The sequence below is a fragment of the Falco cherrug genome, chromosome 4 (assembly GCF_023634085.1).
Source record: "Falco cherrug isolate bFalChe1 chromosome 4, bFalChe1.pri, whole genome shotgun sequence".
Classification (NCBI taxonomy): domain Eukaryota; kingdom Metazoa; phylum Chordata; class Aves; order Falconiformes; family Falconidae; genus Falco; species Falco cherrug.
In genome coordinates, this window is record NC_073700.1 from 7,570,909 (window position 1) to 7,583,997 (window position 13,089).

The 13,089-nt window shown below is 44.4% G+C and overlaps 1 protein-coding gene across 1 annotated transcript in view; it reads left to right on the plus strand.

Annotated features, from left to right (window-relative positions):
• Positions 1–13,089, plus strand: part of DNAH1 (dynein axonemal heavy chain 1) — a 64,752-nt gene that overhangs the window by 23,449 nt on the left and 28,214 nt on the right. Inside the window, exons 21-37 of the mRNA XM_055710240.1 lie at positions 16–121; positions 1,223–1,402; positions 2,268–2,408; positions 3,064–3,227; positions 3,637–3,750; positions 4,396–4,584; positions 5,693–5,798; positions 6,878–6,991; positions 7,313–7,462; positions 7,950–8,036; positions 8,141–8,327; positions 8,443–8,534; positions 9,014–9,168; positions 10,844–11,021; positions 11,296–11,490; positions 12,147–12,266; positions 12,883–13,041. Of these exons, the coding sequence (XP_055566215.1) occupies positions 16–121; positions 1,223–1,402; positions 2,268–2,408; positions 3,064–3,227; positions 3,637–3,750; positions 4,396–4,584; positions 5,693–5,798; positions 6,878–6,991; positions 7,313–7,462; positions 7,950–8,036; positions 8,141–8,327; positions 8,443–8,534; positions 9,014–9,168; positions 10,844–11,021; positions 11,296–11,490; positions 12,147–12,266; positions 12,883–13,041 (2,437 nt within the window). The remainder of the gene's footprint in view (positions 1–15; positions 122–1,222; positions 1,403–2,267; positions 2,409–3,063; positions 3,228–3,636; positions 3,751–4,395; positions 4,585–5,692; positions 5,799–6,877; positions 6,992–7,312; positions 7,463–7,949; positions 8,037–8,140; positions 8,328–8,442; positions 8,535–9,013; positions 9,169–10,843; positions 11,022–11,295; positions 11,491–12,146; positions 12,267–12,882; positions 13,042–13,089) is intronic.

Here is a 13,089-nt window from a genome sequence, read left to right on the forward strand (position 1 = left end):
CTCTTGTGTTTTTAGGTTCTACTTCCTTTCAGATGATGAGCTGCTAGAAATACTGTCTCAGACGAAAGACCCCACGGCTGTACAACCTCACCTCCGCAAATGCTTTGAGAATATTGCACAGGTAGGCAAAGCAAGCATGCTAGGGCTTGGGCCATCTTTGAAAAGCTGGTGTCATGGGAACTTGGAGGTGTTCTGAGGTCTGGAGGAGTGTTCACATTCTGCTGTGTGGATGTGTATTTCCTGGAAACCTGTAACTGTATGTAGGCATTGAAAGGTACTCCCTGCCCTAAAGTGAGATTCAAGCAACCTTACTTTAGACATTTCAAACCCAGATGTCTGCCCATGAACTGAGCACCCTCAATTGCCCTTAAGACAACGTGGAGGAAATGGGCATCTGCAAAGGGAAACTTGGAGAAATTCCCTGAGCTACCTATCTTAAGAAGAGAGGACACTCCCTCTGGACGTGTCTGTCCATCTCACCATGGAGGCCAAGAGAAGTAGCTCAGACTTAGCTGTCTACTCACAGGCACCTGGTTGGGATGGAATCCCACTCTTGCTGAAAGCCTCAGGAGGGAGAGAGCGAGCAAGCCTGAACTAAATTAAGTTTCTGCCTTCATCCCTACTTAGGAGCTGGGCTTAACCCGGCTATCTTTCCTCTTTATTATTCCTAATAGACTTCAGACTCCATGGCTAGTCACAGATCACACCACCACAATACTCAGACACTAAAACCAATCTCCTAGTCATTAGCTGGGAAAATAGAAAGGAAATTGAGCTAGAAACCTGGTGCAAAGCCATTGGAATAAATAAGGAGACTTTCAGTGATATGCTGGGGCACTGAAGAAGCTGTTAAAATTTTACTCTTAAAACCAGGCACTGTGACCTCAAGGGAAATGATTTGAATCTACAGAATTGAACAGGAATCAAGGGTTTGAATGCTAGACAGGCAATGCGAAATGCTCATCCTACCTATAATTTGATTTGCTTCACTCAAGTTAAACCAGTGGTGTGAATTTCTGTTTTCATACAATCATCCTCCATTTTTTGGAGAGGTCATTTTGCACATCTGTCGCACACTTTATTATCACTACTGACAGCCAAGTTTAGCAGTGGATTTATAATGTGCGTACACCGCTATAGCCTCGCTGTCCTCCAGTGGCAGGGAGGCAAGGATAGAAAGGAAATCCTCCATTCACATCTCCTGTTGTGCTTCTTCCATTAGCTACTGTTCCAGGAGGACCTACAGATCACACACATGTACTCTGCCGAAGGAGAAGAGGTGAAGCTCTTTGTTCCCATCTATCCCACTGACAATGTGGAGGACTGGCTGCTGGAAGTGGAGAAATCCATGAAGGCCAGTGTACGGGACAACATAGAAAGATCAATTGGTGTTTATCCAGAGGTAAGAGTTTTTTATCACAGACTGATAGGTCTCTGATGGTTGCAGGCTTGCCATAGAGGTCACCAGTGATGATGGGGCTGGTGAATTTGTGATAGTCTATTAGTTTTAAAATACAATCTTCAATCCAATTGTGTGTGGGTCCAAGTGCAGAATGCGCACCTGAGCAAGCACCTAACTGTCCAGAAGAATGCACACTCACTCAGTGGCCACAGAGCACTGCCCAATATCATAGAACAACCCTGTACAAATCCACATCTATTTCTCTCTCCAGGCAACTTCCTCGTTATAAGGATCTTCTTCTTCTCTCATGTCTCACACAGTGTGCTAGGGGCTTCTAAAAGTAACCAAGGCACATGAACTATTGGTTTCAATCAATGCATAGGGGTTGCATCTTGGCTCTGGTTTCTGTGTAAAAGCTATGCTGCTAGAAAATGTAAATTTTTCTTTGGGTCTAGGAGGCAGAAAGGCTAAGAAATGAAAAGGCCTCAAATATTTCTGTTACTGTTTTCTACTCGGTCTGAAAATTTGAAACTAGGAAAGTCAGAACAGGTCAGAGGAGGGGAAACATTCTTTTGGGTCTCACAGATTCCTGTTCTTCACCTGCTGCTGGCCACTTGTTACTGGTTACTAACCTGCAGATGGCACAGTGGAGAGAAGGTACCTGCTGTACCCAGTGTCCAGAGAGCCTCTGCCTGAAGATTTCTTCACAGCAACTGGAGGAAAAACAAAGGAAAGCGTCTCAGACAGGAACTCAGTTCTTATTTGTGAATCACGCATCTCAGAGCAGGGAGATGTAGATATAAAACCAAAAATCATTGTCTTACCACCTTGGTGGGGGGGGTTGGGTTTTTTTTTCTTTTTTAAGGCTCCACGTACTACATGGGTCTTGCAATGGCCTGGCCAAGTGGTCATTGCTGGCTGCCAGATTTTCTGGACAAAGGAAGTGTCTGAAGCTCTGGAAGCTGGAGATTTGTCCAACAGGCTTTTCCCACAGCTGAGTACTCAGGTATGAAAATGAATATAAGGGTGAGATTTTGCCAGATGGAGATTTTTTCAATCATCAGACCTCAGATAACTTATAAATGTAGCCAGGACAGTACTGTGGGAGAAAGAGACACGCAGTTCTGCATAGTGCAGCTCAAAACCAGCCGAAAAAACAGGTTATTTATCATCTTAATCATTAGAATATTTGTCATCATAAACCTCCAATAAACCACAGGACTCCTAATGTGATCATTACTTGAAGACAGAAACAAGGTGAAAGGTAACTTCTCCAGGGTCACCGAAGAAGTCAAAGGTAGGAGAACTGAAGTGTTGGACAGTAGACATCAAATCAAAACTGCATCCTTCATATCTGTTCTGTACATCTAATCACATCTAATACCTGGGAGGTATTAGCTCTGGGCTTCATGGTGGCTCTAACTCTTTCTTTTCACCAGATCATGGTAACAGTGTAGGTAAAAGTCAGCTCTGAGCCAGCCTTGAGCAGTGTTTGCTTTCTGAGCAGTCATTTGTATCTCTGACAAGAGAAGAGGCAGAAGTTGCCTGGACATAGCCTCTGATCTGGACTTAGCATGCCATAAGTTTGATTGCATTGTGTTTGTACAGCCTGGGTCTTTGGGATATGGATTGCTTCAGAGCACTTTCTTTTCCTTTCCCAGCTGGGCGATTTGGTTGCCCTTGTCCGTGGAGAATTGTCCAAGATGCAGCGAGCAGTATTGTCAGCTCTTATCGTGATTGAAGTCCACGCCAAGGATGTTGCAGCAAAGCTCATTGAGGAGAATGTGACAAGCGTGAATGATTTTGAGTGGATCTCCCAGCTCAGGTAGAGAGCGTAACTGTTGAATCTCATGTAGCTACCCTGGCCAGTCTTCATTCTCCTTACCCATCAGCTGTGTCCAAGACATATGGAAACAAGAGTTTCATAGTCTGTAAACAGTATTCCTGAGTCGCCTCTAACATCCCTATGAGGAGTGGGATTGAAGTCTGCTAAGGATGCCAGGATACATCCGAGACAGACCATGCTCCTGCCCAAGGAGTGTGATGTTTGATACAACACCTAATTTCAGGTTCTGTGAGATCTCGTCCACCCTGTTGTGTTACCTTACCCTTTCTTCTCTCAAGAGGGAAATCTCTTGGCATGCAGGTCTCCAAACCTGGCTGTAGTCTTATGAGCTGCTGTATTGTCGCCAGCCAGGGTTTATCTTTCTGATGTCGTGTTCACTCATCATTAGATACTACTGGGAGCGGGAGGATCTGTACATCAGGGCGGTCAATGCTGAATTTATCTATGGCTATGAGTATCTGGGGAACAGTGGCCGTCTGGTTATCACACCCCTCACTGACAGGTAAGGGGATTGTTTTCTGGGTAAGAAGTGTATCTTTTTTTTCTTTTTTCTTTTTTTTTTTTTTTTTTTTCTTTTTTCTTCTGGATGAACAAACCTCACTGAGGATTAAACCAAGGATCTGACCATGCCGGTCTTACTGCTTAATGTATGTAAATAGAAACCATTTGTACAGTGAAGGACTACCTGAGATGAGGGCATAGAAACACCTTGGCATTGGTTCTACTGTATTCCTAGTGATCAGTGCTTGGACTGATTGCTTTCACTCTCCTAATTCTTAATGTTGTGCTCTGACTCTTATAAAATGCCCACCTGATACCTAAGGAGCTGTTCCACAAACCAGTAGACAGGGGCATCTAATACTCTAGAATATGCAGCGGTAATAACAGTTTTACCCTTTTTCAACTGTCCTTTTTCTGGAGAGTGAATTTGTAGCCAGTGGCAGAAGGATTTATCCATGCAGGCCCCCATGAATACTAATCAAGGCCGCTTAGCTAACTCCTTTGCAGAATGCTGCATATCTAAGTGCTTCTGAAGAATAATAAAGGATGGATTCCTGCTTGTCTCCAGCTGGGTAGATCATATGTCTCCCTTACTGAAATCAGTAGCAGAAAGGCTTTTCATCATCTGGTCTCTTCTTTGTTGTAGGTGTTATCTGACGCTTGCAGGAGCTCTGCACCTGAAATTTGGAGGAGCACCTGCAGGACCAGCAGGAACAGGCAAAACAGAAACAACAAAAGACCTGGGCAAAGCACTAGCAATCCAAACTGTAGTGTTCAACTGCTCTGACCAGCTTGACTTCATGGCAATGGGAAAGTTTTTCAAGGGATTAGCCAGGTATAAGGAAACGCTGTGTATCGTTATCAAGGAGTGGGTAGGATACAGGGATGCTGGCCACTGGGAATTGGTGGATATTTTTTGTAGCAGCCCAGAAGAACAAGCAAAGCCCTAGTAAGGGGGTTACTGTGTTCCAGAATGAGCAAAGTTACAAAATTCCTGCCAGAAGGGAGGAACAATTGAGCCAATTAAAAAAAAAAAAAAAAAAAAAAAAAAAGATAAAAATGGATTCTGTTCATTTAAGGCAAAATTAAAATGCTTTGCACCAATCCACTATGCAGTAATCCACCTGTGCAAATGTTTGCAGCTCTGGCCTTTGTTTTAATATCATACACATTGGACTGAGATTCAGCCCACAAGCTGCTTAATCTTGAGAAGGAGAGAATCTGCTGAGTGTATCCAAAATTGAGCAGCCAAGAGAGACTGCTCTAAGCCCTGAGGGATCCTCTCAGAGAAGCTTCTCTCTTCTCTACATTTCAAACAGAGCTGGTCCAATTAGTCTGTTGCACACTGGTGAATCTGAATTAGTTACTCCAACAAAAGCTGTTACTCTTTTCTCAGATGTTTTCTTTGTAAGTAATTTAACTTCTTTCTTAAACTGTGCCTTGTGGGAAGATCACCTTCCTCATATACATGCTTCCAGCTTTATACATAGTCTTCCAAGCTCCAAAAAATGGACTTAAGAGGTGTCTAAGTTGTATCTGCTACACTTACAGCTCAGGTACAAAACAGGAATTCAACATGACAACTATTTCAAGCCCGAATTTGTAACATGCGGAATTTGTCCCATACTGTAGGATCAGACATTGCCATCATCTTGCAGGGACCATGCACCTTTTTACTCATCACATGGCCTGTCGTGCATAGTCAGGGCAAGGGGCTGCAGCCCTTTCTGCTCTACCAGTACACTGTAACTGTGTCTACCTGCTGTGGGGCATTAGGGGCCTTTTAGGTTCGCTTCTTGTCTCTGTGCTGCCTCCCCAGTGTATATATATTTAAGTTTATATATATATATATATATTTTTATATATATATATATATATATATATGTGTAAGTTTTCTCCTGTGTGATGTTCCTGACTCACCTCATTTTTCCCTCCTCGCTCAGCTGTGGTGCATGGGCTTGCTTTGACGAGTTCAACCGCATTGATATTGAGGTTCTGTCTGTGGTGGCCCAGCAGATCACAACCATTCAGAAAGCACAGCAGCAGAGGGTATGTAATGAACATGTGAATGCAAAGACAGACAAACAAATCCTCCACTTGAGCTAGTCAAGGCAAGTCCTCGTCTTTGTGTGCATCTTCATGGAGGACTAGCTTCACTGCTCAGGGGCAGCTCAGACAGACATACTTGAGCTGCAGGGCCATGAGTAATGCCCTAGCTGTGGTGCATCATATCAGGCCATTACATAGTCGGCATCCTGAGTGGGTTTTGTAATTTTACCCCAGTCTGTGCTGCCACAGTTGCCCACACTCTTGCAGGCTGAAGTACGTCTCAGCTTGAGCTGCAGTGCCAGCAGACTTTGGTGTGGGAGACGCTCTGATACAGATCCACTGAGCTGATGCAAATTGGAGCTGTGATAAGGCAGCCAGCATTCTGCCATGAGCTGCTCAGCACCACATTTGTCTAAATGTGTTATCTAAGCTTTAGTGGATTCACAAAACCCAATATGTGCAAAAAAAATGCATACTCATGCACACACAGGGTTGCAACGTAAAGCGAATTGTTGGTTTTACACAGAGACTTAGCTAGCAGCCAGTCTAGCAGCCAGCCTCTGCTTTGTTCTCTGGAGACTCAGAGGGGTTAAGACCTGAATCTCCTTGACTTTGGCTTGGAATTAGAAACTTGCTCTCTGTGAATTCTTCTGCATTGCTTTATCCCCCATCTGAAATCACTACCTACACAGCTTTAAAAAGGATTTAGGTTTCTCTTTGCCCTCTCTGCCATGAATTAATTCAGGTCCAAACTCTACTGCAGAATAAATGGAAAGATGTTGTTTACAGCTGGAGGGATAGAAGTCTGTCCAAGAGCCAAAAAAAAAAAAAAAATTTATCAGTAAATCTCCCCTGAGCCCAGTTTCTTAAACAGGGAAAAATATTGCTGGTAATACTGGATTCCTGTATAATCCTGGACCAGATTGAGTCACTGCAGTTGTGGGCAGCTCTGTGTGTCCATGCTTTACAATTTAACTACTGAAAGCCATTGTTTTCCTCTTGGAAGATTCTGCTACATTATTTAATTTGCAGGTCAGGCTCTGTTCTTTGAGGATGATCATGGTTTTTTTATTTTCTAGGTGGATCACTTCATGTTTGAAGGCACAGAGATCCCACTGGTCCCATCCTGTGCAGTCTTCATCACAATGAACCCAGGGTATGCTGGGCGTACTGAACTGCCCGATAACCTGAAGGTAAGGAGCGCAGACTGCCTAGACAAAAAGAAGGGCAATACAGGTGCTGGATGCTGCTCAGACCAGCAGTGTGTCCATGACAAGGGTTGGGATGTGATGCTTTTGGAAAGTTTCTAGAATAGTTTTGAGATTTGAATCACATCTGTAAGCAACCGGCGCTCTTCAGGTTGCAGTCTGCAGGGATGCTACCCTGAGAGGTGCCAGGCACACTCATGCTGGTGTCCTCTGAACAGTCTAGGATTGATACTTAGTGTTTTCAGTTTGCTGGAAAAAGCAAGAAACAACAGTGTTTTGATCTCATGTTGGAACTGCATGTTTCAGGCTCTTTTTCGTCCCGTGGCTATGATGGTCCCAGATTACTCCATGATTGCTGAGATCTCACTGTACTCCTTTGGGTTTAATGAAGCCAAAGCCCTTGCAAAGAAGATCACCACAACATTCAAACTATTGTCAGAGCAGCTCAGCACCCAGGTAGATGCCTTAATGTCCATATTGTTTTTTGAATGTGAGGCTTTCTCAACACAGGCACAAAGTACCTGGATGATTCTCTTGGTGCCTCATGATAACGTATCACAGAAAGGTCACAGTACCCATTCTTCATCTGCCTCCCTCCTTTCTAATTCTCATTTCTCCTCCTGTGGCCAGAATTTCATTCACTTGCAGTCCTAGTTAGGATTACAATGGCAGAACAGTTGAGCCAAGCAGCCCTGCCTACTTCTCTCTCCATCTAGGATTTTTTGTCATCCAGTTATTCCCCTCTTCCTCACCCATAGTCTGTACAGCTGAGGACTAGTTAGCTGTTTGAAGGATCCAGACAGCAGACTTGGATGGAAAGGACAGTTGTTTTGAAGGCATAATTCCCTCATTTTTCTTCTCTGCTGAGTGCATGTGTAGGTTCAGTCTTTTTTAGGTGATGCTCCTGTATCTGATGACATTGTTTCCCCTGTGCCTTCTCCAGGACCACTATGACTTTGGGATGAGAGCTGTGAAGACTGTTATCTCAACAGCTGGCAATCTCAAAAGAGAGAATCCTACTATGAATGAGGTAAATGTGCTTATACTTCACACTGTCATAGACTTCTGTGGCCTTTTCTGCAGCCTTATTAGAGAGGCAGGATCTTTGAAGTCTGAGTTCTTAAATCTTTGCAGGAGCTGATCTGCCTGCGGGCTATCAGGGATGCCAATGTACCCAAATTCCTGCAGGATGACCTCAAGCTCTTCAATGGTATTGTCTCAGATTTGTTTCCCAAGATCAGAGAAAAGCCTGTTGATTATGGTATCCTGGAAGAAGCCATTCGCAAATCCTGCATCAGAGAGAATCTGAAGGATGTTGATGGTGAGAGGAAAGGCTCTCTACCAGCTCCTTCTGGGCCTGGGCTTTTAGTCCAGTGCCCTGCCCTAGGAAAAAGACAGCTGGTCCCAGACCCACTCTGTATCATCTTCCTCTACAGGTTTTGTGACTAAGTGCATCCAGCTCTATGAAACCACTGTGGTTCGTCATGGCCTTATGCTGGTGGGGCCAACAGGTTCTGGGAAGACAAAGGTATGGATGAGACACTGTGCTGGCCCCAGAAAACCATTACCTACCTAGTGATGCAGAGCACTGAGCTTCACGGAAGACTCACGCTCCAGCATTTCCAGCTTTTCTCAGATAGAAGTCAGGGCACCAAGATGCTGCCTTTTAGTATTGATTTATAGCCACGGGGAAGTATATTACCAGCTCACTCTTTTGAGTTGGAAGATTAGACTGAGGCTTATTAACTCTGCTGCAGATTTCTAAGGCTGAAGCATACTTTGACATCTTGAGATGCTTCAGGCCTCTTGCATGGGAGATCTAACCTCTTCCCCTCCTGCATCTAGAATGCTTCATTTCTGTGAATACAGCCAGGTATCTCCTTACTATGACATTATCCTTCACTGTTTCCTTTCTTACTGCCTTTTGAGTGCAGTTGCTGTGAGAGCAAGTGGCTTTGTTGTTACGGAGCCATGCCAGTTAACTCTCTTGCTTTCCTGCTTTTGCAGAGTTATGAAGTCCTGGCAGCTGCAATGACATCACTGAAAGGTCAGCCTGCAGCCAGTGGTGGGAATTACGAAGCAGTCAGCTACTTTGTACTGAATCCCAAATCCATCACAATGGGCCAGCTATATGGAGAGTTCAACTTGCTAACGCATGAGTGGTAAAGTACAAAACCTACTTTCCCTCCTCCCAGATGGGAAACACTTTTCTTCTGGTCTTGAGTGTCTTCTCTTCAAGGCTGAGAACTGTTTAGGATAGTGGCATAAAACCAGAAGCGATCAAGTCCTTATCCTCACCAAGCTACAATAGCCAGTCACAGCGATTTAAGCTGACATCTTTTATTGTGTGCTCGGCCCGGCTGCCAGCACATGCCCAGACAGTTACTGCAGCTCAGCTTGCAGCATTAACTGTGTAACAATAATTCAATTGCTTTGGAGCCCATGCCCCTGCTTTAAGATACAGCAGCTTAAAAACACTTGCTTTGCTTCTAAAGAAAAGTGACCTCTGTACTGCGCACTTGAATTGTTCTGTATAAATACACTGGTGGCCTTGACTGATGAGGAGTGACTTTCAGGCATAAAGAGGCATTTCATTCCTGTTACCAGGGCTCCTGCTTGCTTACATGGTTTGGAAGCGAGAACCAATAGCCCATTTGCCCTCTTGACAGCCAGGTCCTACTGCTTATGTTTCCATATGTGACCGAAGGTTGACTTGGCAGCTCACTTTATGCAGAAGCTAAGGTGCGAGAAGCAGCGTGAATCTCCCTTTGGCCCTGTCACCCACCATTTGCTCAGGGGCAAAGCTAAAGACTGTGTTGTATAAAACAAGAGAAACTAAATGAATATGAAACTAACTGCCTCTAGGAAAAGTGCAACCAAGTAAGCATTACTGATGCTGAGACCCAGAGCTTCCCAACCTGGGCTCTAGTGCATATTTACTGAAGGACATTTTATAGGATATTCCAGCTAAGCTCTGACAGTTTATTTATGGTGTGACTCTATCCAGGGGCAGCACACAAGCACATCAACATGACAAAAAGAAAAATACAGCAGCCATGTAAAATGTATTTACAGACAAATCCATCTGTTTTAATCAGCTGAGCTTTAGAACAGACTGTTTTCCCTTGATCTCAGTAACAATACCCTGGAATTCACTAGCTCTGTAAAAACAACGGACAATTATTTAATAATAGGAGTAGAATCCAGAGCCTGAATGGAAATTGCACTCCAGGTTTCCATGTACAGATTAAGTTCGTGCTGTCAACAGCCAGTAAGTATTTCTTACGTGTCTGCTCTCCTGCTCACCAGTGCCAGCACCACCTGGGTTCACAGGCATCTGGGGATGGGGAGCTTCAGTTATAAAGAGGGGGTAGAGTCATGCTCTTTAGCCTGGATTCATCCTTGTGACCTATAGTTACCCAACTGAATTAGCAGAGTAGCTGTTCTGTCTCCCTTTACGCTTGGCAGAGAAAAAGAGGCACCTCCAGAGAGCAGATAACCTGCCTATGACCCAAACTGGATGCTAGCAAGGCCTCTTTGCTTTTCACTGAGGACAGAGACGTTAAAGGGAAGCCTGGCATTTTATAGTTAGTTGACATGAAACCCAGATCCTAATGCCCAAAGAAATTGTTTCATGGTGTCACTCAGGCTGAAATATATCTCAGTAAAAGAACGAGATGGACTTCTATGTAGCTCATCAGCAAGTGAGGTATAGGTATCCTTGGGCATATGAACCAGAGTAAGATTTTGGTTCTGTTGCCTTATACGGTGGAAGCTTTGCCATTGATTTCAGCAAAACCAGAATGGGCCAAGCCCTGCCTTCCTCCTACCTTTCAGGACAGATGGGATCCTTTCCTCACTCATCCGGCGGGGAGCTGCAGCCACTGACACCAGCAAGAAGTGGTACATGTTTGATGGGCCAGTTGATGCTTTGTGGATTGAGAACATGAACACGGTGCTAGATGACAATAAGAAGTTGTGTCTCAGCTCAGGGGAAATAATCAAGCTGACAGAGGTAACTCATCCCTCCTGCTTTTGCTACCTGTTGTTTTCCTTCCCTTTTCTTGGAACAGATTTGCCTTTTATTTTCCACTTGATGTCGGTGATGGCCTTGTATGGAAATTTGTGTCTCAGTAGCATCCCTGTGTTGTCCAGACCTCTGCTGCACTACAGCAAAAAGAGGGCTTCTGCAACAAAGGAAAAGATTTCAGCTCCACCAAATTATGCTGAAAGATATATCAGCAATGATCAAATCCTTATCCTCCTTTCTTTCCTTTTGCAATTTCCAGAGCATGACCATGATGTTTGAAGTCCAGGATTTGGCTGTTGCTTCCCCTGCCACAGTCTCCCGCTGTGGCATGGTTTACCTGGAACCCAGCATCCTGGGACTAGAGCCCTTCATTGAGTGCTGGCTGCAAAAAATCCCAGACATCATGCAGCCCTTTTCACAGCAGCTAGCATCTCTCTTCAGGAGATTTCTTAAGGTGAGCTACCATGCTGTTCCAGCCTTTCCATGGCTTGGAGCTTGTCAGCTCAGATATCAACCAGCCCAAACTTGTCAAGGCCTGAATTTAAGTGCCATGGTGGGAATACTTCAGACTACTAGTATACAAACTGCTCTGTGAATCTCCTGGGTTGAATAGAGGTTATTCACTGATCCCTATAGATGTGGCTTAGTCTTACTGGTCATTATAGTTTGTTTTGTTTCATTTTAAAATTATCTTCTGGACAAAATCATCCCTGATGCAGCTGCATTGCTTACAGTGGAGTAACTCCAGGGAGAAGGTTGTAAGAATAAGTCTTGTTATTTCTACTCTGCTCCTAAGCCACTATTTTAATGAATAACCTGGAGCTGCAAAGGATGGCTCTGAAGGGAGCAAACCGTTTAACAGCAGTGATGGCACAAGATGCGCAGAACCAAAAGGCAGGCCTAGAGGTTTCTTGGGTTTAAGACTGAACCAAGGGGTTTGACTTGCTTCTCTCCAGTCAAAACAGTGGTACTTGGGATGCATTCTCAGTCACACTGTCCCTGCTAAACATACCCTGCAGGGAGGCAAGGAGAAAGCAGAACCGTAGAAGGTAAAAGCAAAGTCACATGTGTTAGATGGTGACGCTGAGCTGTTCCTGCCTTTCCTTACAGGAGGCCATTGGCTTTGTCCGGAGGTTTGTGAAGGAGATAGTTGCCTCAACGGACAGTAACCTCACAAGGAGCCTCCTTACGCTCTTGGAAAGTTTGTTTCAGCCTTTCATTCCCATTGAGGTAGGATTTTGCTACCTCTATCACTTGTGCCGGTAACTTCTAAGGGCACTAAGTCATGCAGAGGTTTAGTCACCAGAGAACAAGGTGTGGGTACAGAAAGGTCATGCTACAGCTCATCTGTGTGGAAGAAGGTAATACAACATCCTGCAAAGCACAGGTAAACCTGGAAGGATTATGCTTTGCCCACTGAAAGAGCAAAAGATAAGCTCCGTGCCTACCAGGCTGGAGGGAAGAGGTTCACTTATATTTATAGCAGAGGGGATTGGAGAACGAGTGGAAAGCAGAGATCAGAGCTAAGCAGTGATGCACTTCAGATTGCAGGTCCTTTGAGAATTAGTATTGAAGAAGGCTGGACAAGTTTCAAATTAAAACCAAAGGCTAAATTCTTCTCCCAGCTCCTGTTGAGTGATATTAGTTCAGCAAGGGGAGTCTCTCAAGTACACCAATGAAATAGCAAGTTTTAATCCACAGAATACATTAACAAGGCCTGTGAAAAACTGGCTGGAAAAAGCTACATAGAAGCTGAATAGAATTACAAGCATATTAAGAAGAGTCTGGATTTTGTGTATCTTAACTGTATCTGAGAATTTTACTTCCGCCCTTCTCTGATTCTCAGGGAATTAGGATGATTCCCAAGGAGAAAGCAGCTCGTATTGGAGAGCTGATTGAACCCTGGTTTATATTTGCCCTGGTCTGGAGTGTGGGTGCTACTGGAGATTCCCAAGGTCGCATGGCCTTCAGCTTGTGGCTGAGGGAGAAGATGGCAAAGGAAAAGGTGAGTAAAGGAAAAGCAGATCCTCTCTCATTATGGAGGAATGGGGGT